At 41.3% G+C, this 27,870-nt stretch overlaps 2 protein-coding genes across 6 annotated transcripts in view; both read right to left on the bottom strand.

Annotated features, from left to right (window-relative positions):
* Nucleotides 1-27,870, bottom strand: part of LOC308409534 (putative nuclease HARBI1) — a gene marked incomplete at both ends in the record, with an annotated part of 126,978 nt that overhangs the window by 3,661 nt on the left and 95,447 nt on the right. The window lies entirely within an intron of this gene.
* Nucleotides 1,141-27,770, bottom strand: LOC308394668 (uncharacterized protein). 5 transcript variants are annotated; one of them, XM_080879086.1, is made up of 3 exons: nucleotides 26,644-27,724; nucleotides 13,220-13,329; nucleotides 7,692-12,521 (listed from the first exon to the last, which is right to left on the bottom strand). In XM_080879086.1, exons 2-3 carry the CDS (start codon nucleotides 13,235-13,237, stop codon nucleotides 10,011-10,013), a joined length of 2,529 nt encoding a protein of 842 aa, XP_080735212.1. In that variant the 5' UTR covers nucleotides 13,238-13,329; nucleotides 26,644-27,724; the 3' UTR covers nucleotides 7,692-10,010. The 5 variants fall into 5 exon arrangements, 3 of the variants coding, with proteins under 3 accessions (XP_080735214.1, XP_080735213.1, XP_080735212.1); XR_013971275.1 differs by lacking the exons at nucleotides 7,692-12,521; nucleotides 13,220-13,329 and adding exons at nucleotides 15,717-16,295; nucleotides 16,920-18,441 and having other exon boundaries at nucleotides 26,644-27,190; XM_080879088.1 differs by lacking the exons at nucleotides 7,692-12,521; nucleotides 13,220-13,329; nucleotides 26,644-27,724 and adding exons at nucleotides 1,141-4,028; nucleotides 5,328-5,381.

Here is a 27,870-nt window from a genome sequence, read left to right as displayed (position 1 = left end):
GTGTGTGTGTGTGTGTGTGTGTGTGTGTGTGTGTATATATATATATATAACTGTAACTGTAACTTCGGTCGTTGCTGTGCTTTTTGGAAGTCGAATTTCCCAGAGGAACCCACCCGAGGGATTAATAAAGTTCTATCTTATCTTATCTTATCTTCTGTATCGAGGCTTCGAAGCTTGTGTCGAGTAATGGAGGGGGCGTTTCCGCCATGCGCGTATCGAGGCTTGCTTCATTTATGGGAGGAGCTGAAAATGATGACGTCCGAAGCCTCGCTGCCCGGCTGTACCACGTGACTGGTTCATGAAGTGGTTCGAACTTTGCCGTGAGATATGACAGCGATATAAACCCCTCAGACTTCATTCAAAATGTAGGTGTTTGATGGAGAGTTGCAGTTAGTGAGAGTTTGGAGACAGTTTGGAGGTTTATGAGAGTGAGGAGAGAAAGTCTGGAGAGAATGGAGCCAGCTAAGAAGAGGAGGATGTCCTCCCCTGTGTGGGAACATTTTGATCTTATTCCTCCCAACAAGGTATGTAAATTTCTACAGAAGATGTATTTTCATAATACTGATGGTGCAATACAATTTATGTTAAGCTGTCTGTACTTTTGTACAAAGTGAAGTGTTTGCTATGTGCCAGGGAGCTGGGATATAACAACAACACCTCATCCATGCTTAGGCACTACAGAGCTTTGCATGAGAATAAGGGGAACACCGATTGTGGAGCAAGACCAGGTGAGCCATCAAATGCCATGATAATATAGCATGCAGTAATGTTACTAAATGATATAACAATATTATACAGCTGTTATAATTTACGTGTTTGATATTTATATTTGTGCTTTATCTTTATTGTCTTTCCTCAGGAGAACAATCTCAAATAGATGAAGACCTGGTTAACATGGTGATTGAGGACTCCCAGCCATTTAGCATTGTGGAGGACAAAGGATTCAAAAGATTTGTTAAATCATTAAATCCTAGCTACGTTCTCCCCACTAAAGGTTATAAAAGCAGTGAAAATTTAGTTTTTACAGAATAAAATGTGAACAGGCAGGACTGAGGCTCAAAGCCTCAGTGTGTAGCTGTCCATACCTCAACGTTACAAAAGCACAACCGCTGTCCACACCCCAACCACACCTCACCTCACAGTAAATGATCATTTCCATTTTAAGCATTTCCAAATAATCATTTTCCATACTGCCAGTATAAATATACACAGTATACAGCCATCACTACAATATAGATGTTTTACACACTCCTTTTGTTGTTGACATTTACAGGCTGTGTGCAAAAGGCCACACTCTTCAAATTCATGCCAACTAATATTTTTATGTCCAGTAGATGTCTTACTAGAGCAAATGAAGCTTTAAGAAGCTTTGCGCTGGGATGAACCAATTGGATGAAACGCTTCAGTGCTTCATGAAGCTTCATCTGCCGATCACTAAGCACAACATGCAAATGTGTGTATACAATGATTATGGCTGCACATGCAATAAAAATGTTAATCTGATGCCAGTAGCTGTGATAAACAGTTTAATGCAATTTATTGATAAAGTTATATTATTAATGCAGTAAAATAATTCCTTTATTCCCACTGTTAGCAGTGTTTGATTTAGTGTTTTCATAAAAGCCTATTTCTTGTGTGTATATTAGTGCTCAGAAGAACAGACATGTGGTTTAAAGCCTAGACAAAAAAAAATCCTCCTCATCAACAGAAACTGAAGTATAGCAGAAAGCTTTGTGAGCTTCTTCTGGTAATATCCTAGTAATAGTAATAGTAAAAACTAAATTTTAAAGTGTCTTAATACATGCTCAATCAAGCAGTTAAGTAAATCTCCAAAAGCTGATTCTGTTCATCTGGACGTAACGTTTTCAGTGGGAGAAACGTTTTGTCACTCATCCATGTGAATTCTTCAGTCTCAGTTGACTGCAGGTTTCCCCAATCTTATAAACAGTACATTTGCATAATGACTGAAACCAGCCCACTGAAGTAACAATGATCTGGGAGGTCAGTTCATTGATCATTAATATACAAATTCTCATGACCATTGAGAACAACCACTGACCAAAGCACACTGATCAATGGCCATGAGTACCATTCACAGAGAGTTGAAAGACATTCCCCAACTCTCTGTGAATTGATGACACAAGGCCCACACAGACAGTGCGTAAATCATGGGAGGCCACATCACGGACAGGAACAGAGACACAGATGGGCCGTTTAGACAGGAATAGGAATCCGTGGGAGGAAGTTGTATCCCCATCTACAAGACCACGCAAAGGAGGTATATGCTCTCTGCACTGGTATGTCATCCTTTAGGAGACACAGATGGGCCGTTTAGACAGGAATAGGATAGGAATCCGTGGGAGGAAGTTGTATCCCCGTCTACAAGACAGCGCAAAGGAGGTATATGCTCTCTGCACTGGTATGTCAACCTTTAGGTTTATCACCATTTTCAGATCAGGATTACAATCAATATTGTTCCCATCCCACTCAAAGACGCTGCACTCATCAAACAACATTCTCTGGACAATCTCTTTTTGTTCCTCTTCCAAATGATCAAGATTCACTGGCGGATACCACGACATTGGGACAGGTCCAGCTGACTCCACCATTATCTTGCGAACTGTTATTGCAGGTGGGCACTCGTTTGAGGCCTCAACCTCCACAATACGTTCAACTGGCTGTAAGGTGCCCAGGGCCATCTTGCTTGTCAAGGTGATATCATGTTTGGTGTCATTACTTAGAGCAATGGTGATGTATGGGTTAGCTGGATTCTGTATTTCAACTAACCCCGTCAAGACATCAAACCGCTTTAGGGCCTGGTTGCCCTCATCAGCCTCAAACAGCACTGAACAATCAAGTGGATTCATGGTTGATGGAACGGGGCACATTAACCAGGTGACCTGTTCAGGAGGGATAATCACATCCCTTTCAACTGTTCTCAAGTACCCTTGTGTAATGTTTGGCTCTACTGTCTGAAAGAAGCTTCTGACCACCTCACCATTCTCAGGGGGAAGACAGATGGCATTACACAGCAAGGTAACAAGAGCAGGTATCAACTGCTCTAGTTGCTCCTCAACGATCTGTTCCAAGACATTGAAACCGATCAATGGTTTGTCCACAGGCAAGGTACTGACGAGGACCGGAATACTGACGGAGAGGCTGGGGTCTTCACCCCCCGATAAGTAGATCATGATGGGTACCCAGCCATCAAATGATATGGTTTCCTCGTTGACTGCGCAAACTTTCAACTCATCAATTTCCTTGATGATTTCAGACAGAGGTTGCATGACTAAGTCAGGCAAGTATCAGTCTTTCCAATGTTTACTTATGATGCAAACTTGAGCACATGTGTCAAGTACTGCTTTCACTGCTAAGCCATTCAAATTGCAATGTATGAGAGCTTTATTACTGATTAGCTTAGCAACTGCCCCACGTTTAGTGTGGGGTGCCATAACACCAGACGTAGCGAGTGCCTCACCCTGCTGCTGGTTAACTACTTCTGATGTGACTGGCGAGGGGAGACTTGGTTTGCTACTGTTAAGGTTAGGTTGGGTCCCATATGAAGAGGACCCACTGCTTCAACCCTGTCACCCGGTAGAGAAACTGCTGTGGTGTCTCACTTTCATCTTTTCTGGCACACATTAATTCTTGAAAGAGTTCTGTACTATTTTTCTCTCTCAGGTGGGCATGGAGAAACCCCTTCAGTTCAAGTACAGTCAAATCGTCTTTATTGATTAACATATCTTTAAAAGTTCCAGGCCTTAATATCCTGAGCGCTCCATGAACTATCTCTGCATCAGGGAAGCCTTCTCTGCGTCGACCTCTTGCTGACCCAGGCCCGCTGGACCCACCGTCTTAGCAACCATGGATCAGTCTCGGCTCCAACTTTCAGCTCGCATCAGCTCCCGTCCTGGTCCCAGATGTCATTTTTGGATCAGTATCAACTGCAAGGCGTCGACAATCCTGGACGAGCCCCCAGGATTTGTTATGGGTCCCAAGGATGAAGACCATGATGACAAATATGTTACCTGTAAAAGCAGGTGAAGAGCGGAGTAAGGAAGACACCATGTGTCTCTGTATTCCTCCAGATTGTGTCTGAGTCTGATTTATTTCACACAAACAAATGCTATATAAACACTACCATGAGCTTTCAATATATAATTCAGCAGGTTCATCATTCACATCAATTACATTTACTTATATCCTCAGTGAAATATACTCTCTTTACTGGTTCATTTTCTCTAATTAACATCTTCTTTCATAACAGTTACTTTCCTTACTCATATCAATAAACACATCACATTGTCTTCTACAGTGTCTTACTGGCTAAACAGTTCAATAACAGTGTCAGTTTTGGCCGGCGATCATAGGTTCTGTCCAATAATATCCCTGGTCTCCATTAAAATCAGCAAAACAGTAAATATATGACTAGGGATGGATACCGGTATCCGGTGCCATGATGGCACCGGTTCCTACATAAACGGTAGTAACCAGACAGAAAAGCAGCGCACATTTCGGTGCTTTATTTCGGTGCTTTATTTCGGTGCTTTTTTTTCCTGAGCTGTGATACACTTTAGATTCTAACCAATCATTATACGTTTCCGAGGATAGTAGGCGGGTCCAGGTACGTACGTTCTTTTAGATCAGAGCTACAGATTAAAAATGCCCAAGGCGAAGCGGTCAAAAGTCTGGCTATACTTCACAGCAAAAGATGCAAACTCAGCAGCCTGCTACAAGTGCTTTAATCAGATACTGCAATACTGTCAAAGGAGGTAACACCTCAAATCTGATGAAACGCCTGGTGACGCATAGCGTTTTTTTAAAAGCCGAGAAATGCGCCGTATTTGATAGCTTGCTGAGACCTCACACCGTGTACATCTACTGAAGGTGTGGTGCCTGTTATCGGACCTGGAATTAGCAACATCCCCCAAAAACACGAAGAGTAGAGTCCTGGCCCCTAGCCCTGCCAGTGTAGCAGAAATGATGACGGACGAAGATGGCAGCAGCAGCCGTTCTTCTCTGCGTGAGTAGCTTAATGTTGTTCGTGTGTAATTCACGTTGAGTACGCTAACCATCTTATTACATTAATGCATGTAAGGTGAACTAGCAAACATCATCATAGCTACATGAGTATAATTCCCTGGAAGCACAGGCAGACGCAAGTGGTTTTCTGTCACTGGTTTATTTGAAGACTTCTCTCCAAAGCTACCGTGAAAACTATACAGCATTAACAAAATAAAACTCGGCGTAAGACACAGCACTAAAAATAACACTGTACAACAAACACGATTGTGAGGAGAAAATTGTTAGAAGGCAAAGAAACTTACAACTTAGATATCTATTTTTTTACATGCGCATGGGCGGTCACTGCTCAACCGATGTGACACAGAAAAACCGCCCAGGGCATTCAGAACATCCTTTATTTATACTTAAAGCAAGTTTCCACAGCAGTAGGAGTGGCATGTATGGAACTGATAATTTTTCCTTAGAAGGAGAAAACCTTTCGCTTATCTGCTGAAAAAGGAGGTACCTTTGTATGTATAGAAATTCAGACATTCCCATAAAAGGAGAGAGAGAGAGAGAGAGAGAGAGCCAGCTTGTCTGTTAAAACAGGAGGTATGGTATCGTATGTCACCGCATTCCTCTACACCTATGGCTTCAATCTCTCTTCCTGTGTTGGTTCCAATTCACAAGCTCTCCTTCCTTTAAATGAAGCTACAACTAAGCATCATCACAAAACTAAAAAATCTCTCATCAACGATAAATCAATAAATACCTCGTTGGCTGCATGCTGCAAAAAGGGAATTAGCTGCCGTTCTTCTGAGGTTTCCTTTAACCGTTTAACTGTGTGGTACCTCACAGGGGTACCACAACAACATCATCCAGGTAGAAAACAGCATATGCAATTTGAGGAAGCAGGTACCGCTCCATGAGGTGCTGAAAAATGGCCGAGGCTTCAAATAAGCCAAACGGAAGTGTGACGAATTGGTACGAACCATACAGAGTGGAGAAGGCCGTTTTTGTCTTTGGACTCCGCAGATAAGGGAATCTGCCAGTAAGCGTTGGTTAAATCCAGCATCATAAAATAAGACAAGCAGTTATTAACCAGTCCAGGTCAACTCAGGCATTGGACAAGCATCAAACCATGAGACCTTGTTCACTTTCTGATAATCATCACCAATGTTCCCTCTAAACTGCGCGTGTGCTCAATTGCGCACTGCTGGCACGGTCTCTGTGCAGAAAAAATCCGTGTTGCACATAAAATAAAATTCTAACCGGAATTGAAATTAAAGTGAATACGTTAACAATTCTGTTTTGCAGTGTTAGTCAGTAAGTGACTGGCTGCTCCAGTATGGGATTAGAACAATGGCACCTCATCCCATAGTCCAGCCAATCACGTGATTCAAATTCGTATATGCGCAGCTAATCAACGTCGTTGACAGGCTATGACAGCGTCCTTATGTGCCGAAACCGGTGTTTTAGCTAGCAAAGTGGCGTGGCTAATGTGGAGTGAAGCCACGTTAATGACAACGTGTACAACCATTGGAGATGTGAGCAGGACAGATGGAACAAGTGACGTAAAAAGAGTGGACTTTATACCAGGTTTCAAATTGTGTTGATAGGCCACATAAAAAACAGAGTTGTGATTAAAAAAAAATCCAGTGTTTGGTTTTCTTCCAGAATATTGTTGTTTACATTTACTGGGGGAAGAAATGGTAAAAACGTCATTTTATAAAGAAAACGTTATAAAGCACTCTCCGCCTGTGAGCAAAGACAAAACCAAAACACCCCACCCTTTCCCATTGGTCAAAAAATGTACCATGCCGACCAATCAAAACATGGCATTTGGTTGTTAAGAAACGGAAGTTGTTAAGAAGAGGAAAATTTAGGAGTGACGGCAGTGTTTTGAGATGTGAGAGATTTGCAACGTTTAGCGCAAATCTTGTATAGTTAGTGTGTAGTGTAGTCAATAGTTTTGTTGTGTGTGTCAGAACAATGAGGCGGCTGCTAAATGTTACAGGAGTGATACATCTCCTGTTGTCAGGCCTGCAGGTATCAGGCTTTTGATGTTCTCCTTTATCTCATAGTGGACAGAAATTATTTTTTGGAGAGGCACAAATAATTTGTGTGGCATCAGATTTGATGCAGAACACCTGATTGTTCTGTAAATAGTTTGAAATGTTTGTTTAAAAAAAATCCCTTAGCAGCATTTTTAGGTAAACAGCTGCAAAAATCTTTGTTGTTTGCAATACTCAGTAACTTTTTTGAAGAAGTAACTATATAATTAATTGCCCAGCATTGGTCTTTATATATTGTATTTTGCAGAGAGAGTTACAAAGTTTCAAAGTGGTGCTCCATGAGAGTCCTGTAGACGAGCAGCAGCACAATCCTGCATTGCAACTGCAAACCGCTGTTGCAATGCAGGAACATCTGCTTTATTGGAATGTGTGAGATGTTAACCACAATGACTCTTAAAAACACTGTCTCAAAGCTTCATGCCAAGAGCATGTTTTTAAGAAAAATCAAACATATTTTCTTTCAAGATCATTTTAGAGTTTTTAATGAGCTGCAGGATCCTTCTTCAGTGTGAGTGGAGAACAGTCAAGTCGCCTCCTGTGATAAACCTCCACATGTACCACTGAAAACAGTTAAATTAGTTTGAATCGGAAATAATGGGACAAACTACTTGTTCTGAGACCATTTCTTTATTTTTCACACCAAACTGTTTAATAAGATAAACTCTACACAGACTTCATCAAATATAACTAACACTTTAACATTATCAGGATTTCATAATACAAACTTAAAATCAACAAGAAAACAGCTGCAGAACATGTGGAAACCAGTTCAGCTTGAGTTTCAAATATAACTAACACTTTAACTTTCAACATTTCTTTGCTGCCACTGTGAATAAGATTGTGTTCTTTGCCTAATTGAATAAAGGTTACACTGACTCACTGCTCCATCTTCTGGTACAAACAGGCATTACATGGAAGTACAGCCCAAAACCAGTTCAGCTTGAGTTTCTTTTTTTCTGGACATAAAGTCACAGCAGGTGTTTTTTCAAAGCTGGTGGACAGATTTAGTTCATTTTTGAGGTTTTAAGAGCAACTGCTGTGAAAATATTTCTAGTTTTGGGAGAAAATGATTTAAGAGAAGATTTTACAACAGCAAAAGGTTAAATATGAATGAAGAATTGAAATTTAACAGAGGTAACACATTAAATGAATACATTAAAAAAAAAGTTAATTTTGGAAACACTAAGAAAGTTCAAATGAAAGAAATTGAAATATATATCCATATCTGCAATTCTGATACATTATTAGTTTGGTAAAAAAGACATTCCTATAACTTTAATAATACAGTAACAAGTACAACTACTAAACACTACTGTGTCCTAAGGGAACAAAGATTAAAATGTAACAGGGATAACATTTTAGAGAATTAAAATCCCTCAAAGGAAAAAAATAAACTTGATATGCATATCTAGACATGCAGCTTCCTAAATGTAACATTCAGGATTATTCACTGCAGGTCCAGAAATCAGAGCTACCTCATCAGATCCAAGTGTGGCATCAGCTGACACTCTTTACAGGAGATTCCATCTGAACTCTGTGGAGCCTGATCTCAAGAATCAGAATCAGAATGGGTTTATTGCCAGATGTTGAGGTTTACAACATTAGGAAATTGCTGCGGTGCTTCAGTGCAGACAATAAGAATTAAAGTGCTATGTAGAAAGAAAGATATGTGCATGAGATATACATGAGATATATACATGAGAATAAGAATTATGAGTGCTACGTAGAAAGATATATACATGAGTGCAGGTGGTGATCAGTGCCAAACATATATACATGAGAGTAAGAATTATGAGTGCTACGTAGAAAGATATATACATACATATATACATATATATCTCAAGGTTTTTAAGTCTGACCCTGAAACCAGAAGAGGATCTTTCTCTCTCTTCAGATTCATTGTGATCCAGTGATTTCAGTCCTGCATGATCAGGCTGATGTTTGCACAGAGCAGATAATGAAGTGAAGGTTTTTGCACATTGGTAACAGTGAAACAGTTTATTTACAGCGTGGGATCGTTTGTGTTCGGAGTATGAACTGAGATTCCTGAAGCTCTTGTCACACTGGTCACAGCTGAAGTTCACTTCCATGTGTGTACGTTCATGTTTGTTACGATGACCTGATTGTGAGAAGCTTTTGTCACAGTGTCTGCACTTGTATGGTGTCCCTCCTGCAGTGGTGAAGGATGACCCACACTGGTCACAGATGTGCTTTTTGACCACACTGTGGAAGAGTTCATGTTTTTTAATGTACTTGGTGTGTGGAACCCTCTCCCACATTCTTTGCAGTAGTTCATTTTGTCTCCAGTGTGGCTACGTTGATGTGGTTTTAGGTCCCGTTCGTGATTGGAGGTTTTTCCACAAAGGTTAAAGAGAAACGCTTGCCCACCACCACAGTGACGACAGGGTTGAGAAATGGATCAGTGTGCTTTGCTCCACTCCTAAACAAAGACATTGTAAGTCAGGGAATTCCTTCAACGTTTTTATCCTGAACGTCGCCTGAAATAAAAAGCATCTCTGCCAACGTCCAATTACATTTTACTGTTTACACTATAAAACTCAGGTTACTTCTTCATTTTTCCAAACAGTTCATTCAGTATAACTCCATAAGTTTACTGATCAGACTTTTTCCAAACAATCAGGTTAAAATTACAAGATAAAAAATCAATACATCCTCACAGTAACTGCACTTGTAGAGTTACTTTCTGGAGTGGATCTGTTGGTGTTTTTTCAGCTGATTTGGAGCTTTAAAAGTCTTCTCACACAGGTCACATTTATAAGGTCTCTCCTCAGTGTGTTGTTGTAACTGTGCATCTGTTGCAAACAGTTTCCCACACTGATCACAGCAGGAAACATCATTTCCAGTGTGAATCCGTAGGTGAATATTTCGGTACCGTTTGTCACTGAAACTTTTTCCACAAAAGTCGCAGCTCTACGCCTTAATTCCAGAGTGGGTAACTAGATGCCTGTGTAAGTCGCTATTTAGAGCAAAAGCCTTACCACACAACTCACAGTTGTGTGCTTTAAGTCCACTGTGGATGAGTTGGTGTTTTTTTAAGGTTCCAGCCTGGGTAAAAGACTTTCCACACAAGTCACAGCTGTAAGGTTTAAATCCACTGTGGATGAGTTGGTGTTTTTTCAAGTGTCCAGCCTGGGTAAAAGCCTTACCACACAAGTCACAGTTGTGTGCTTTAAGTCCACTGTGGATGAGTTGGTGTTTTTTTAAGGTTCCAGCCTGGGTAAAAGACTTTCCACACAAGTCACAGCTGTAAGGTTTAACTCCACTGTGGATGAATTGGTGTTTTTTCAAGTGTCCAGCCTGGGTAAAAGACTTTCCACACAAGTCACAGCTGTAAGGTTTAAATCCACTGTGGATGAGTTGGTGTTTTTTCAAGTGTCCAGCCTGGGTAAAAGACTTTCCACACAAGTCACAGCTGTAAGGTTTAAATCCACTGTGGATGAGTTGGTGTTTTTTCAAGTCTCCAGCCTGGGTAAAAGACTTTCCACACAAGTCACAGCTGTAAGGTTTAACTCCACTGTGGATGAGTTGGTGTTTTTTCAAGTGTCCAGCCAGGGTAAAAGACTTTCCACACAAGTCACAGCTGTAAGGTTTAACTCCACTGTGGATGAGTTGGTGTTTTTTCAAGTGTCCAGCCTGGGTAAAAGACTTTCCACACAAGTCACAGCTGTAAGGTTTAACTCCACTGTGGATGAGTTGGTGTTTTTTCAAGTCTCCAGACTGGGTAAAAGACTTTCCACACTCATCACAGCTGTAAGGTTTAAATCCACTGTGGATGAGTTGGTGTTTTTTTAAGGTTCCAGCCTGGGTAAAAGACTTTCCACACAAGTTACAGCTGTAAGGTTGAACTCCACTGTGGATGAGTTGGTGTTTTTTCAAGTGTCCAGCCACGGTAAAAGACTTTCCACACAAGTTACAGCTGTAAGGTTTAACTCCACTGTGGATGAGTTGGTGTTTTTTTAAGGTTCCAGACTGGGTAAAAGACTTTCCACACAAGTCACAGCTGTAAGGTTTAAATCCACTGTGGATGAGTTGGTGTTTTTTTAAGGTTCCAGCCTGGGTAAAAGACTTTCCACACAAGTTACAGCTGTAAGGTTGAACTCCACTGTGGATGAGTTGGTGTTTTTTCAAGTGTCCAGCCACGGTAAAAGACTTTCCACACAAGTCACAGCTGTAAGGTTTAAATCCACTGTGGATGAGTTGGTGTTTTTTCAAGTCTCCAGCCTGGGTAAAAGACTTTCCACACAAGTCACAGCTGTAAGGTTTAAATCCACTGTGGATGAGTTGGTGTTTTTTCAAGTCTCCAGCCTGGGTAAAAGACTTTCCACACAAGTCACAGCTGTAAGGTTTAACTCCACTGTGGATGAGTTGGTGTTTTTTCAAGTCTCCAGCCAGGGTAAAAGACTTTCCACACAAGTCACAGCTGTAAGGTTTAACTCCACTGTGGATGAGTTGGTGTGTTTTTAGGCTTCCAGCCACGGTAAAAGACTTTCCACACAAGTCACAGCTGTAAGGTTTAACTCCACTGTGGATGACTTGGTGTGTTTTTAGGTGTCCAGCCTGGGTAAAAGACTTTCCACACAAGTCACAGCTGTAAGGTTTAAATCCACTGTGGATGAGTTGGTGTTTTTTCAAGTGTCCAGCCTGGGTAAAAGACTTTCCACACAAGTCACAGCTGTAAGGTTTAACTCCACTGTGGATGAGTTGGTGTTTTTTCAAGTGTCCAGCCAGGGTAAAAGACTTTCCACACAAGTCACAGCTGTAAGGTTTAACTCCACTGTGGATGACTTGGTGTGTTTTTAGGCTTCCAGCCTGGGTAAAAGACTTTCCACACAAGTCACAGCTGTAAGGTTTAACTCCACTGTGGATGACTTGGTGTGTTTTTAGGTGTCCAGCCTGGGTAAAAGACTTTCCACACAAGTCACAGCTGTAAGGTTTAAATCCACTGTGGATGACTTGGTGTTTTTTCAAGTGTCCAGCCTGGGTAAAAGACTTTCCACACAAGTCACAGCTGTAAGGTTTAAATCCACTGTGGATGAGTTGGTGTTTTTTCAAGTGTCCAGCCTGGGTAAAAGACTTTCCACACAAGTCACAGCTGTAAGGTTTAACTCCACTGTGGATGAGTTGGTGTTTTTTTAAGGTTCCAGCCTGGGTAAAAGACTTTCCACACAAGTCACAGCTGTAAGGTTTAACTCCACTGTGGATGAGTTGGTGTGTTTTTAGGCTTCCAGCCAGGGTAAAAGACTTTCCACACAAGTCACAGCTGTAAGGTTTAATTCCACTGTGGATGACTTGGTGTGTTTTTAGGTGTCCAGCCTGGGTAAAAGACTTTCCACACTCATCACAGCTGTAGGTTTTCTTTCCTTTTCTTCTGTGAGGTTTGTCGGCCTCCTGAGAGCGCTGACTTCTCGCTCCATGTTGGTCCTGCAGTGACAGAGATACAAACAGAGGCAGTGAGTGAAATGCAGTCGTGGAACAAACTGAAACTCCCTTCATTGGTTGAATCAAACATGTCAACAAACACATTGTTGGTGTGTTTCCACCACCTTCTGGTGGCAGTATCACATTACAATGATGTGCTACAATGAGAGTTGTAATGAAAATGACATTATTGAAGAAATATTGATCAGCAGAGAAAATCTTTTACGCATAAGAAATTTCAAGTTCAACTGATGATATTGTTGTTTCAATGTGTGCTTATAAAATATGATCTTTGTATTTTCTTGTAACTTCTGTTACAAGAAATTAGAACTCTGAACAATATTTAAACTCCATTCAGAGTTACATACCATAAAATAATACTTTATGATTAACATAACAGTTTGATTGCTCTAATTACCTGTATTTACCTTGTGACATATTACAGGGCAAATTACATTCTGGGTACAGTTACATCACAAAACATCAACTGTGAACACCTTATGTTACCGTGGCGTTTAAGTCCATGGGAATTATGAGTATCTACTCCCAAATTCCCATCCGGGCTACATTATTATCGGTTCATGGTATCGCTTAACTTTTACGAGTATGAGTACACACACATTTTACAGTATCGGCCCCGATACCCGATACCAGTATCGGTATCGGTGCATCCCTAATTGTAACTGTGATATTTTTCTCACCTTTTGTGTTGAAGTCATTGATTGTTTCCTCTGTAGTGGCTGAGCTGAGTCCAAATGGATGAAATTGTTCCTCCGTTGCACCACCAGACTCTTCTCCTCCTGTTAATCACCTGGGGGACACACACACAGCAGGATTTGTAAAAAGAGTTTTGATAAACACAATGCTGGACAGCAATGCTGTCATGTACACAAATACAGTGGGGCAAAAAAGTATTTAGTCTTTCCTTTATCCTGGTGCATGCTTGATACGGCACATGTGCATTCAGTGCTGCCATGTCAATCATGTTATAAAACACGGCAACTGGCCAGCGCCATTCTTTCCCAACCTGGAAGCAACACGAGGCAGCTCGTGTATCGATGTTACCAAACAAAGGCGCCGATCCGCCATTTTGGGGGTCTAGCGCAAGTGAAAAGGGAGCGAAGGCACAGACAACAGCCATGGTTCGTATTTGCTGTGTGGTCGGCTGCAATGTTCGATCGCACGACCAGCAAGAAAATAAGCTTGAAAATGGTTTATCTTTTCATTCTTTCCCAACCTGGAAGCAACACGAGGCAGCTCGTGTATCGATGTTACCAAACAAAGGCGTCTAGCCTGGAGAGCAGCTGTGAGACGAGCTGACGTGCAGTTCTATTCCATCTCCAAATATCTGTTGGTGCTCCAGACATTTTCATTCCGGTAAGTTCTAAATATGTTCATATCAATCTTTATAGCCTATTAGTTTTATTTTCTATGCGCTCTGAGCTCATAGCAAATGACAACAAACATTCTACTGAGTGATTTTGCAGAACTACCTTCTATTTATAGAGTTGCTAATTATTTGGCATTATTGCAGCAAACCAGCCTATTAAATGGATGAATCACATCGTGACTGGGTTCCAGTGCTACACAAGGGACCTGCTTCAAACATACCACCATGCCAATCAGATTACTTCTTCCTTGTGAGGGTGAAGAGGTGACCCTTCTGGATAAGATGGTGAAGGTTTGCTGCGTTTTGGTGAACAGTGTGATAATAAAACCAGGGAAAAATGAAACCTGCTCCTGTTAAATACTCTTAAGTCTTGTGCTGTTAAAATTGCTGTATTTTTTCAAAAGATACAGTAAATAAAGTAATGTTAGTAGTGAGTGATATCATGTAAACACTCGTGATTTTGTGTAAACATTTTGTCATTTGTAAACTATAAAATCATTTTTCTTCTTTGGCTCTCAGCGAAGGCGGTCGCACTTTTCTCCTCTCCTCCTCACCCTTATCTTCCCTGCTTAGCCTCTATGTCCTTGTCTGTTTCGTGTGCATTACTTTCCCTGGAATAGACTCACACGGTCATTCTCTAAAACCTAAAAGAGAATTATGGATTTGATTAACTGGTCTCTGAATGCTATTGACACCCTTTTCTCAACGAGAAGTCTGGGCTCGGGAGAGCCCGAGTGCCCTGGAGGGACTTTCCCTGCCGGATACACGATGGACGGGTGGCAGAACTGGAGAGTCATGTGTCTGGCGGGACTGTCGATCGAGGACGCTGAAGATATCTATCTATTCGGAACCATGATAGCAGGGTTCGTGCTGATCGGAGTTGGCTTGGCCCTGGTTTATCGGAGAAATAAGAGAGCGGAACCGGCTGTTCAAACCCCCCCCCAAGGCTGCCCGCTGGAAATGAAGAGATGAGACGAGGCGCGACCTCTCACAACGAACGTAATATGGTCAACACCTTGGAGATGCTTACAGCTGCTGTGAAGGCTCAAAGCAACAACATTGAGCGTATGGGGGAATACATCAGAGAGAGGCCTGCTCAAAATGAGACCCTTGAGCGACAGCTGGACGACATCACGGAACGGATCGCTGCAGCTTTGAGGTCTCAGAATCAAAAGAATGGCAACACCATGGAACAGAAGTTTGATACCAAAAAAAAAAAAAAAAGAAGTTTGATACCATCATGGGGAGGATCGTGGCTCTCCAACGGGAGATCGAGAGGCCAGTGTCGGAGTGTTAGGGCAGCCAAAAATTCTCCTGGGCTGCTCGCATGGAAATTTACAAAATCAACATTGAGATTGCGGACCCCCATAACGGCGCCAGCTGCAGGCCCAAGGCTGGAGCCGAACAATCACTCCCTGATAACGACTGTGTTACGGCTATTCTTCCCGTCCCATGCAAGGACACCTGGATTGGCTGGAGGACTGTTTACTTAGCCTGATAGGCCGAAGGACACTGTCTCAGCTAAACTATGGACACGCACACACACACACTTACACTGATAAGCTGTTCTCAAACTGTTCTCCCACTAGGAGCTCAGTCTGAGTGGAGTTTTTTTTTCTCCTCCTCTTACCTCATATAGTGTATTTTCGTTGTTTTTTCCTATCAGCCTACCTTCTGACATGTCTGCCCAATGTGATGCTTGTGTAAAGTTGGTCAGAAGGTTCCTTTGTGAGTGCGCATGCGCCATTGGCGTGCTGCCTGCTGTAACCCCTAATTTCCCTCAGGATGAATAAAGTATTCTGATTCTGATAAATGCCATGGATTCTACACTGTAACTGATGTGATGTTCTATAAGGTGGTTTCAATAAAATTAAAAAAAGAGGCAAAAATTAGTTTGTTTCTTTATTCAACTTTTGAACAGTGGGACTCAGTCAGTATATATTCAGTAAATGCAAATTATTTACATGGCAGTGCACTACAGGCATAAATCTAGACCCCTAGATAAAACATTATGGGTCATTCCCACAACCCACAGCTTTACTGTGTACCAGCACAGTATCCAATAGCGGTGACAACTCCTCCAAAGTAGCAGGTGGGATTTTTCTTTTTTGAGGACGGCTCCTTTTACCTTTCAATACAGATGTTCTGTTTATGTTTTGAACAAGAGCCTTTTTTTGGGCAGCTGAAGATGCAGGTTCATCTGTAACAGTCCTTATGCCACAGATCAACATTGTTGCTTCTACATTAAACAAAAGAGCAGCGACATGGGTGCAGGTCTCTGCGACTCCGGCCATACAGCTGCAGTGGGCGACTTCAACCTTCCCTGTGATGCTCACAGTGACCCATGGCTGCGATGCTGGTTCATTCAGTCTTTGAGAGTGCAGGACCTGAAACACACACAGACAAAGTTCATTTAAAGACAAGAACTATGAGCCAAGGCCGTCACAAATGTGTTTTATCTACTTTATCATAAATGTAACAAAGTGTTTAGAAAGTTAGCACATACATGTAATTTTTCATTTCTTTATGTGTCCATCTATAGAACGCTGCATGTTATAGTGTAAATCTGCCTGTTCTCTGTCAGAAACCTGCCTGCAGAAAATGAACCTAAAGTATGTAATGCAAGGATGTCATCACTTTAGAGATGGAGAAAGCATAAAGTGACAATTATGAATCACTTAATATGATAAGGAGATTCTGCAGGTCATTGATCAATGTATAAAACTAAAATAAAATGTATTTTTAGTGACACAGGATACAAACATGGAAGCAAGATGTATAATTAGGATTATTTATAATAAATATGAATAGTGCAATTTCTTTAACCATAAAGAATAACAATCCTTCAGGACAATGTCACATCAATGCACTGAACTCACTATGTTATCCATCTAACAGCCTCCACATGTTCTCACTGTAATTTCCCCTCATGAATGAATTTATGCTGCACTAATGTGAATGTTTGCAGGGAAATCAAACGCGTTTCACTCGCAGTACTCGAGCTGACTTACCTGTGTTTGAATGACGACTTGTACGCGCTGATTCCACAGACAAGGTCCGAAAATATGTCAGGCTACGTCAGTAGCGGTTGGTCTTCAGGGTTTCTACTCCACGGCCGTATTTCATACGGGTCCACATTTCCAATGCACGCTATTTTCTGCACGTACCGCCGCTTCGCCTCTGGACGCAATCGGTCTCTATACAGTTCATTCTCTTTTGAGCTGCTTTTAACCATCTTTCTTGTAGTCGTCGTTCCAACACAGTGTGTTTGTTTTGATTCGTAGACCCCGAAAACGACGCTGCGCTCCCACAATGCTTTGTGGCGTGACGTCAACTCCAAAGCCCTATGAAGTCCTATTCTACAGGCTGATTGCCCTTGTCACTACCCGATCCGTACCGGAAACCCGATCGGTACCCCGCATGCGCAAATCTTACGTCACTTCCTCTCTTTGCCAACATTGCGACATTCAATATGTTTGAATGATATGGTTAGCGCCCAGTTAGCTCCTAGCATTTCTCAGCAGCTCTGCCTCCTTTTCGACTACCAGGACATTTAAACAATGAATAATCCGTATCCGCAACAAATTTTTGCTTTTCTCCTCAACAGAAAGCGTTCCCCGATTGAACAACAGCGCCGTAAAATAAGAAGAATGGTGCCTAATGACAGAGTTAATAATACAGACTTTATAATATGTCACGTGAAGATTCAGCAGCCAGATGAAGTGTTTACTGGCAATTGACAGTGATAGCGGACATTATCATCACTTTTCCAACAATCCTCTCCACACCGACAAGCATAAACACACTCGATTATCACTAAATCAAATTTAACACACGTTTGTAATGACGCTAATTCAGTTTACAATAGGGTTCATTCGCTCAGTCAGCAGGTGGCGGTGTCCTCGTACACTGGGGAGTACACTGCCATTAAACGAACAGAAGAAGAAGAAAACCCCTGCACATGCGCGGTATGGATCGGGTAGACCCGATTTGTACGGTCTGACTTTGCACATGCGCAGTAAGGATCGGGAGTCCCGATCTGTCACTATCTTTTAATTTTTTTATTTTTGTCTACATTATATTAAATGTTTCATTATCGGAAACATGTTAAGAGATACTTGTTATTTTTAACATCTTAACAGATACTCTGACCTGTAACTATCGTAAAATGCTTCGACCGGAAGTAGACACCTTTCGCACATGCGGGGTACCGATCGGGTTTCCGGTACGGATCGGGTAGTGACAAGAGCACCTGGCTGCAGCCACTGTGGAGCTCCACAGTAACCGGATACACGTGACCTCCACACTAACCGGAAACACGTGACCTCCACACTAGCCGTAAACACGCATGGATACCGTGGAAGTCATGCAAGTTGATCGCAAAGGTTGGTTAAGTCTTTCTTTTACTTTTTTTGCGTTACAAAAACATTCCTCCTTATTTTAATGTTTTTTCATCGTGCTCCATGGCAGAGAAACACACAGATATGCTTTTTCCTGGGCCTGGTTTAAGTAAGAGAGCTGGATTAACGGCTTCTGTGGGCGAGAAGAAGCAAAAAACACATTTTGCATTAGAGTATGATTTATTGTTGGCGTCAGAGATGCAAAATAACGAATACTTCAATACTGTACTTAAGTAGAATTTTCTGGTATCTTTACTTTACTGCTGTACTTTTTTGTGCCTACTGTATACTTCTTTATACTTCTACTTCTCACATTTTAGCACGCGTATCTGTACTTTGTAATGCGTACATTTGTAAATCAGCCCCCCGCACGCGTGCTTTGGACGCAAGATTACTTCAATATTTTGTACATAAATTATATTTTAGACCCTGTACTTCTTACTTCGACTTGACTAAAAAGTCGAGTCAGTGCTTTTTAAACAGAGGTATCTAAACTGTTAGCGTCAACACTGTAAATTTCATCACAAACAGATTTATATATTTATCAATACTTCTATTCGTCATTCTTTTCTGTACAGCTTTTTTATTGCCCAGATTTTAGTTAGCCCCTGTTCAATTGACTGTTATATGTCAATAGAAACATGTCTCACAAATTAAAGTGTCTTGTAAAATATTTGTGGGTTTTTTTCAAGAATTTTCTTCCCAAATCTATTACATGCCAACTGTAAATTGTTATTTCTGCTAAAACCTTAACTTAAATGTATATATGGTGTTTATCTGTTTCTCTCTCTGTTTTAGATGCACATATCAATCCGGAATTCGGGCTTAAAGCCAGAATTGCAGGAATGCAACACGTGTTGCAGAGGACTCTTTCACTGCCCTCTGTGCCCCACTTTCAGCCCTACTGTCAGGGCAAAGATTGAGGAGCATCTAAGTGTGCATATAAAAAAATGCTTTGCCTTTCAAAGGTATGTTTGTATTAAATATACTTTATAGTTATAAATATGCACTTTTTTTAAGCACTTCTGCAGTATCTTTGTTGACATAAAAGTTGCTGTTGATATTGTACAGTTCAGTGCATTCATCTGCAACAAAAATAGTGTTTTTATAAAATATATTTTTATTTACTTTTCACCACTTTTCTTGACATAACTTTTGTGATCCATACCATTTTGCTTTCATTATTGAGGTTGGCTTGGATGTTTTTGTTAACATGTACAATCTGATTGTTAGACAAATTGATTGCATTCTATACAACTACATTTAAATTACATCTGTTTGTTTGTTTGTTTGTTTTTTCTCTTACAGATAAAATGATATGCCGGTGCAGGCTGGCTTGCAGGACAACAGGACACTTTCACCGCCCTGTCTGTAAGATTACAATCATACGGCGTGGGGATATGGCAAGGCATATATTGTCTTGTCAGCATTCTTCAATGCCAAGTCAGCCACCATTATCAGGACTGCTCCCCGCTGAACTCTCCGAGGAGACCCATATTCCTCCGGCAGTACTCTTCGAGGAGCCCCATCTCCCCCCCAAGGTTTTGTCTTCGGTATCTGAACCATTTTCTGAGTCTTTGTTAGAACATTCATATGCTCTACCCTCTGTGTTCAATAAAACTGCAGCTGATGGAAAGTCCATGAAAATGACATGCCCTCACTGTGGCCTTACTCTTCGTAGCTCTGGCAAGCTATTTGCACACTGGAGAGAGGAAGCCAAAGCTGTGCTTGAAGGACAACACGTGCCAATTTTCAGACTGAAAAAGCGCAAGTTCCAGGAAGTCAGTCAGGTCAGTATTCACTTTAAACAGTAGTGTAATTACATGGTTAGTGACATTTGAATAACTGTTGTAGCGACTTCCACAGTCGCTACAGGCCGGGGCTGGAGCCTGCCTATTTGCCTGACGCGCTGTCAACTTTACGCAATAATGCGAGAGATGGAATTGTTTGCTTGTTTATTAAAGTGCTTTGAGAGTTTACAGAGTAATATCATCAGCTCCTGATTCAGACTCTTACAACGTCACAGGCTCTAATAAACGAAGCGAAACATGTAGTGCAGCGGTCAACAAAAACTACGGCTACCGAGCCCTCCTCTCTGTCAAAATCAAAACCCATGAATGACAGACTGACAACGCCCATTTATGTCACCGCTAGCACCCACGTGACTCCCATAACAACCAAACAAATAAAAACCCAGTGATCATCAAAATTCAATACATTCAATTATGGCTCCTACAACTGTTAAAAAACTGTTCTGCAACAGAGAAATAACTGTTTTCATCCCCATTTGCCTGACACAGGAGCCAGCAGTTGTTGAAGATCTGTGTCCTGCTGTGCAGTGGGTTGTCCAAAATAAGGCACTTTTCCGTGGACATGTAACAATGCCAAAATATCTGTCCTTAAATCAAGGGGACCAGCAGAGGGTCTTAAGAGACATGTCAGAGGAAGAAGACACTGGAGCAAGGGACTTGTTCCTCGTTGTTTTTCAGTTTGCAGAGGACATGGAGCTCTTTTTGAAAGCATGTGCTGATGAGCAGGGGCTAAGGGTCAGTGCTATGACATGTAATGGACAAATGAAGGCACTGGCTGTGTTTGTTTGTTTGTTTAATATGTTGTTGTTTTTTTGTTTTGTTTTTTACGTAGTACAAAATTCAAATTAAACTTATTTCAAAATGTTGTTCACTTTATTCTGTGTCCATACTTATAATAAAGGATTACAGTGTAACAGCATTAAATGTAACAGCATTTTTTTTTGAAGTTGTAATTTCAAAATAAAAAGCTTATTGTTGATATTAACAGTAAAGAATTGTAATCAATAATATTTTTATACATTTTAAACATTAACACTGGGCTCTATCCTGGCCAATTGTGGACACTTCACTTATTCTTTTTTTTGACTACTGGGCCCTATTTCAGGAAGCCGGTTTAGAAAACTCAGAGTGAAAAACGATACGCAGGGTTGAGTAACCCCGAACTGTCCAACTCGGAATATTCGGTTTCAGAAAGGCTGATAACAAGTAGTTCAATCAATGCGGAGTTGCTTTAACCCCAAGTGAAGCGCGCAGACGAGGATACATAAAGCCCTGATAAGCGGAGCACAGATTAAGCGAGTCACCATGGAGACGGAGGGAAAGAAGGCGCGGTCAATGTATTTCACAGCGCTTGAGGCCGAAATTCTGATGGCAGCATATGCCGATAACATGCAAATTCCGCGGAAAAAGTAACACAGCCACAGCTGCAAAAGAAAGGGAGCATGCATGGCAAAACATAGCCGACAGAGTCAATGCGTGAGTGTTAATATAAACATTGATCTAGGGATTTCCACCCATTTAACACGTTATTTTATCATATGTTATTTTATTTGTTGTTTTATACATTTTATTTGGTGACGTGATGTGAGCGCAGGTGCAACCCAACAGGCCCCAAACGTGCCTGGCAGCAAGTAAAAATGAAATATAAAAATATAGTCCAAACAGGTAAGGTGTAATTGTATTATGAGCCATAGTGCTTGGTCTGTTTGTCCGATGTAAATCAATTGCAGTTAGAGGCTACATTAATTTTCTTTCTGTAAGCACTTATTGAAATTATCTGAGCACATTACAAGTACACATTTGCTTACTCTGTATGCTCAAATGTGGCCCGTTATAGCCAACAGAAAAAAAGCGGAGGCCCGAAAAACAGGTGGGGGTCCTCCACCACCACCACTCACAGAGGCTGAGCAGTTGGCCCTCAGCCAAAACAGTGGGCGCCCTGTGGCCGAAGGCATCTCTGCGGGGACATCCTCTGAGTCAATAACCCCGCAAGACACAAGTGCCTACATAAGAGGTAAATTCAAAATAATACATGATGTGCATACATCCTTTCTTCACAGTCACCTTTGCAGTGCTGCTCATTCATTTGATAAACTCTTTACCATAATGAATTATTTTGTAGTGAAGTTATTTTCCTACTGATTTTGCCTTCCCTCAGTCTTGGTTGTCTTTGAGAGCATAATGACAATGAAGTGTAAGGTGATTGGTATGTTTGTTAATTGCCATTTGGTCCCTTGTAAGTTATAAGTGACCTGTATAAACCTCATATTCTATCAGTTGATGGTGGTGGTGTACTGCATCTGGTGCAGCCTCCTGTTGAGCCAGACCAACATGCAGTTGTGAGTAATACTCCACAGATTATATGAGTTTACAGTAGAACAGCAATGTTGTTAATTTCCTTACTACAGGAAAATAATGAAGAAACATTGACAGCTGTTACAGAGGAGGAAGCAACAGAGACACTTTATGAGGTTTACATCTTTTAATACTTTGTGTACAGGAAACACAGGCGACCAATAAAGCCAGTTGAACAAAAAATCTGTTTTTCCGTCTTTCAACATGTTGAGGTGATGGGTCAAAGGAAATGATTGTGACATATGGTGTCTCTGACTGCGCTTCCATCTTGTATGTCCGTGGGAGGGTCAGGATGTTCATGGTTTGGATCACTGCTGATGTTTGGTTCAGAAGGACAGTGTTCTCCTCTAATTGTGGCAATGTTGTGAAGAATCACACATGCAACAATAATGTCACATGCCCTTTCTGGGGTGACCCTGAGTCTTTGCAGGCACTGGAACCGGGCCTTAAGCATTCCGATAGTCATTTCAATTCTGGCTCTTGTCCTGCAATTAGCCAGATTATATCGCTGCTGTGGGCCCGGTTCAGGGTCAGGGTAAGGGGTAAGCTAATAGGGTAAACATGGATACCCCCTATCACCAAGCAAGTAGCCAGTGAACTCTCCTAAGACAGAAGGATACACTTCAGTTCAAATGTCCCTGAAGCAATTGGTCTTTATATATTTTAAAGTATTCTCAACTCACCATGTCCAAATTTTGTGCTCAGTGTACATTCACGGAATATTTGTGAGTCATGAACAGAGCCTGGCCACTTGGCTTCCACATTTGTGATAATGTTGGCAGCATCACATATGATCTTCACAGTGCAGAGAACACAAATTAGCATCCATCACCATGATGAAATAATTTGTTAGTTTGAAATGCTACAGGGAACTATGTACCTGTACATTAATGCTGTGGAAAGACTTCCTGTTCACATAGTCTCCTTCATTTACTAAAGGAGCAATGATTGGAATGTGAGTGCCATCTGTACAGCCAATCACGCCTGGGAACCGTGAAAATAAATGTATAATTTAACTAGTAGTTCAAATATCACCACATCATAAATTAAGTTTTGGTCATCCTGATACCTGCAATTTTGTGGAATCCCTCTTTGATGAATCTTGTGGGTCTGTGACCGGGGAACACCACAGATGAGTGCAGGAGACGTTTCAGTGCAACTGTAACATTCCTGACTGCCCGACAGATGGTAGCCTTGGAAACGTGCTCAGCGTCACCAATATTATACAGAAAGCTCCCGTTTGCAAAAAACCGAAGTGCAATACAAATAATATGTACAGAACTGAGAGAATGTCCGCGATGTGTCACATGCGTAATATATGGCCTGAGGATGTTATTCAAATAACTTATAGATTGTGCTGAGAAACGGTAACGTTCGCACAGAAAATCATCAGGAAATGATAAAATGTCCAAACGCGCTCTAATCACTCTCTCCCGGCGGAGAGCTCTGCGGAGGATTTGGGCTTCACGATCTACTGGCTCTTCAAGGAAGGGACACGCCATGTCTGACACTTCCTACTGTCAGGTTTCCGACAAAGGGGCGGAGACAGTCAGGGTTAGTTGAAGTAAACCTGCTAGGGGGCAGGTTAGCTTCACGGCGTGTGTCGTCATAGTGACTCACTCAGGCTTCAGCTGAACTCGCTTTGTGAAACCGAAAACCCAGAGTTTTCGTTAACTCAGGGTATACTTACTCAGTTTTTCCACTAAACCGGCTTCCTGAAACAGGGCCCTGCACTGCAGTGGACCAAAACAATGACACGGGTTTGATCTTAAGGATCTAATAGTTGTGTGTGTTGTGCATGACATTGCCACACAAATATGTATTTGCAAGATAGAGTAGAATAAATTATGACACATGAAATATTACATAGGCTGCAGTGAATTTCTGTTGATGCAGCCTATTGAGCTTTAAGTTTCCCAGTCAAACTTAGCTTTGACGCACCTGCTAACAACACTTTTACTCTTTTACATTTCATAACAAGACACCATAGCCAAAATATTAACAAAATATATATTATTAAAAAATTCAAAGCTGCAGCACATACAGCAACAAACATCGTTAGTAAATGTGTCCTGGAGTTTATGCAGGTGCAGAAAGTGCTGCTGCTGTAAGTAAGCCTAACAGCTTACAGATCACTTATTTTTCTGGAAAGATGGTAGGAAAGGCATCACTGCTCATTTCTACAGTCTCCCAGATCTTGGAATACAATCCCTTTGTACCATGAAACCACTTCGCAGTACTATGAGTCCACTAAAACCTATAAATAGAGTGATCCTGGAAGAAATGGGGCACACACTAGTGACCTCAACAATTGCAAGACAGCCTTTTCCCCGATGCTCAGATGGGGAATAAAAGGAAGTTTCATGAAAACATTAGGACTTTATCACCGTTTTATCTGAAAAGTTAATGGTAATATATAACCTAATTGGCTATAAAGAGTAAATTTTGATTTTGATGAAAAGGACTGGTGCTATTTTAAAGAGTCACGTCGGTAAAAGTAGATAAATGTTTTAAGAAACATTTTATAGCATTTTGTGAACATACACAAAAAGTGGCCATTTTTGGCAACAAACAAGCTGAGAGAGTTTTATATTTTTGGCTCTCCTTGAACAAAAATAATAGTGCATAATAATCAATGTTGATGTTAATCAATTAGATGTCCCAGACTCTACTATTAATAATACAGCAGTCCCTCGTTTATCGCTGGTGTTACGTTCTAAAAATAACCCGCGGTAGGTGAAATCCATGAAGTAGCCAACTTTATTTTTTACAATTATTACAGATGTTAAGACTGTAAAACCCCTCACTACATGCTTTATACACTTTTCTCAGACAGGCATGAACATTTTCACACTTTTCTCTTTTGTTTAAACACTCTTAGAGTTCAAACCTTCGTAGAAACATAAGTCCAGTATTATGGAATGAAACCTAAAGGTGCATTTGAGGGTGCAAAACGTTTCGTCGGCATTGTTGTGTTTGTTTGGGAGAAAACTTCCAAACATACAGTACAGCACTTCAGAGTTACACTGCTAGCGATCGAAGATTTATGTAAATTCGACAAGCTAAACGCATTCTGTACTGTACAGCAGGAGTCCCCAACCTTTTTGCGCCACAGACCACTTTAATGTCAGACAATATTTTCAGGGAACGACCTTTAAGGTGTCGCGGATAAATACAACAAAAGAATAAAAAAAAGAAACTGTGGTATTTTGTAAATGTAATAATAAACGTGACTTGAGCTGTGTGCCAATAACAATGACAGTGACATATTCTTAGTTAGCGTATTGTCTGTCTTGTCTTAATGTTGGTTTAAAATGGAGCACTGTAACAAAAAATAATTTCCCCCAGGGATCAATAAAGTATTCTGATTCTGATTCTGATTCTGACATCCTCCTCTCTGCTTCTTAACGCTATCTGGTCGCTATGGTAACGCGTAAATAGTTCTTTCAAAATAAGACACACAACTACAACCATACATTTCACACCGGAGGATCAACTCTCGCGGAACGGTACCAAAAGACTCACGGACCGGGACCGGTCCGTGGGCCTATTAGGGACCGCTCCTGTACAGGAGACACTGGACTAGATTGATTGACAATGGTCTACAGCAATCAGAACGCACAACGCGATGTACTGTAAAAAAATAAATAAATCAGCGAAACAGCAAGTGTCACTTTTGGCCACGAACAATTTAGGGGATGGTGAATTTTTTTGAACAAACCCAGAGTGTTAAAACCCCCCACTTAAAACCATTTTTATTTCTCAGCAGCATCAATAGGGACAAAAACGCAATTTAGTTTTCGATGTCAAAGTCGATTTAACCGAAGTTACGTGTTTCCGGTTACTGTGGAGGTCACGTGTTTCCGGTTACTGTGGAGCTCCACAGTGCCTGCAGCCAGACCCTTCTCGGTAGTGACAGCCCTCCCCCACGCTTGTACCCGTGGCTTCCTGTCCTGGGGGTTGGCTCTTCTCCTGCCCTGCACCCTTTGTTCATATTCAAAGACTATTTTTCTGTATGTATTCTTACCCCATAGCAACCGCCAGATTATAATGTTGCAGACAATCACAAACTCTACAGTCTGTCTAACTCCAGTGTATACCAAGCAATCTATTATTCTTAACAGCAACAACATAAACTGAACCCACATTAAAGTTGGCTCGGTGCTTACCTTTATATGAGCCCACAAACCGAGAGAAACTCCGTGATGAAGCTGGAAGTCTTAAGAAACAGATGAGGGAGCAGAGACCCACGTGGTTCACGCTGATCTCGGCTACGATCCAGGACACAAGGGTGTGCAGATCGATGCAGAAATTAATCCCAACGTTGGCAGTGGTATATGTTCCTGTAAGTTTACTACTTTACTCCCGTTTCATGAAAAAGCAGCTCTCTGCTCGACTCCTCTCCTGCACACACACTTTGCTCCGCCTCCTTTTCCGGCTCTGCTGTGATTTGTTGCTGTGCGGTCACGTGACTAAGCAGACCAACGTAACCATGTGGGGTGTTATTTCAAAAGTAGCGCCTATCTCCTTTTCCTAAACTCTTTTTCTTGCCCTCGTTGGAAACGTCATCGTGGGAAGGAGATTTGCTAAGGACTCAGGGAAAGAGAGGACCGGTGCTGAGAATTGGAACAGCCTTAGGCTGTATCCCAATTCAGGTTCTGCAGCCCTAAAGTACGCAGCCTTAACGGTCCACAAGGGCCGCGTACTCAAAGACCGCTAAGGCCGGAAGTGCGAGGCTTGTGAAATGCCGGTCGATCTCCGTCGCGCTGCCCAGGTTGCCTAGCAACCATGATACTAACCGCTGGAAACGTTTCATACAGCTTTGTTTGAGAGAAATGAAGGAGAACATATTTTGTTCATTTGTTCGTTTGTTTCTACTTTGTGTGATTTAATAAGTATCTGAGGCTGAGACCACATGACTGTAAAACATGATTGTTGGGCTTCATTTCTGTACTGAACAGTCATTTTAAGATTAGCTAGTAAATAACAATTATGTTGTTCATGAGACTAAAGTCAGTGTAAATATAATATGGCCAATATTATAGTTATTATATTAATCATTATTAGTTATTACAGCAGTGAACTTGAACAATTCACGTAAACAATTCACTTTTATTGTCACATCACATGTGCAGGTACACTGGTACAGTATGGAAGAAATATAGTATCATCAGAATTCAAGTATTTTTAGACATTGAATTTATGACACTGATTTTTTATCCTCCAAATTTCCCTGCAAAAATATTCACCTGCAAAAATTCACCTGCAAAAATTCACCTGAAAAAAATTCACCTGCAAAAATTCACCTGAAAAAAATTCACCTGAAAAAATTCGCCTGCAAAAATTCAACTGCAAAAGTGATGAACTTTAATGACCCAAGCCAGAGCAATCAGCAC

This window comes from Rhamphochromis sp. 'chilingali', assembly GCF_963969265.1.
Source record: "Rhamphochromis sp. 'chilingali' genome assembly, chromosome: 1".
In the NCBI taxonomy this organism is placed as follows: domain Eukaryota; kingdom Metazoa; phylum Chordata; class Actinopteri; order Cichliformes; family Cichlidae; genus Rhamphochromis; species Rhamphochromis sp. 'chilingali'.
This window is presented reverse-complemented; position numbering and strand designations above follow the sequence as displayed.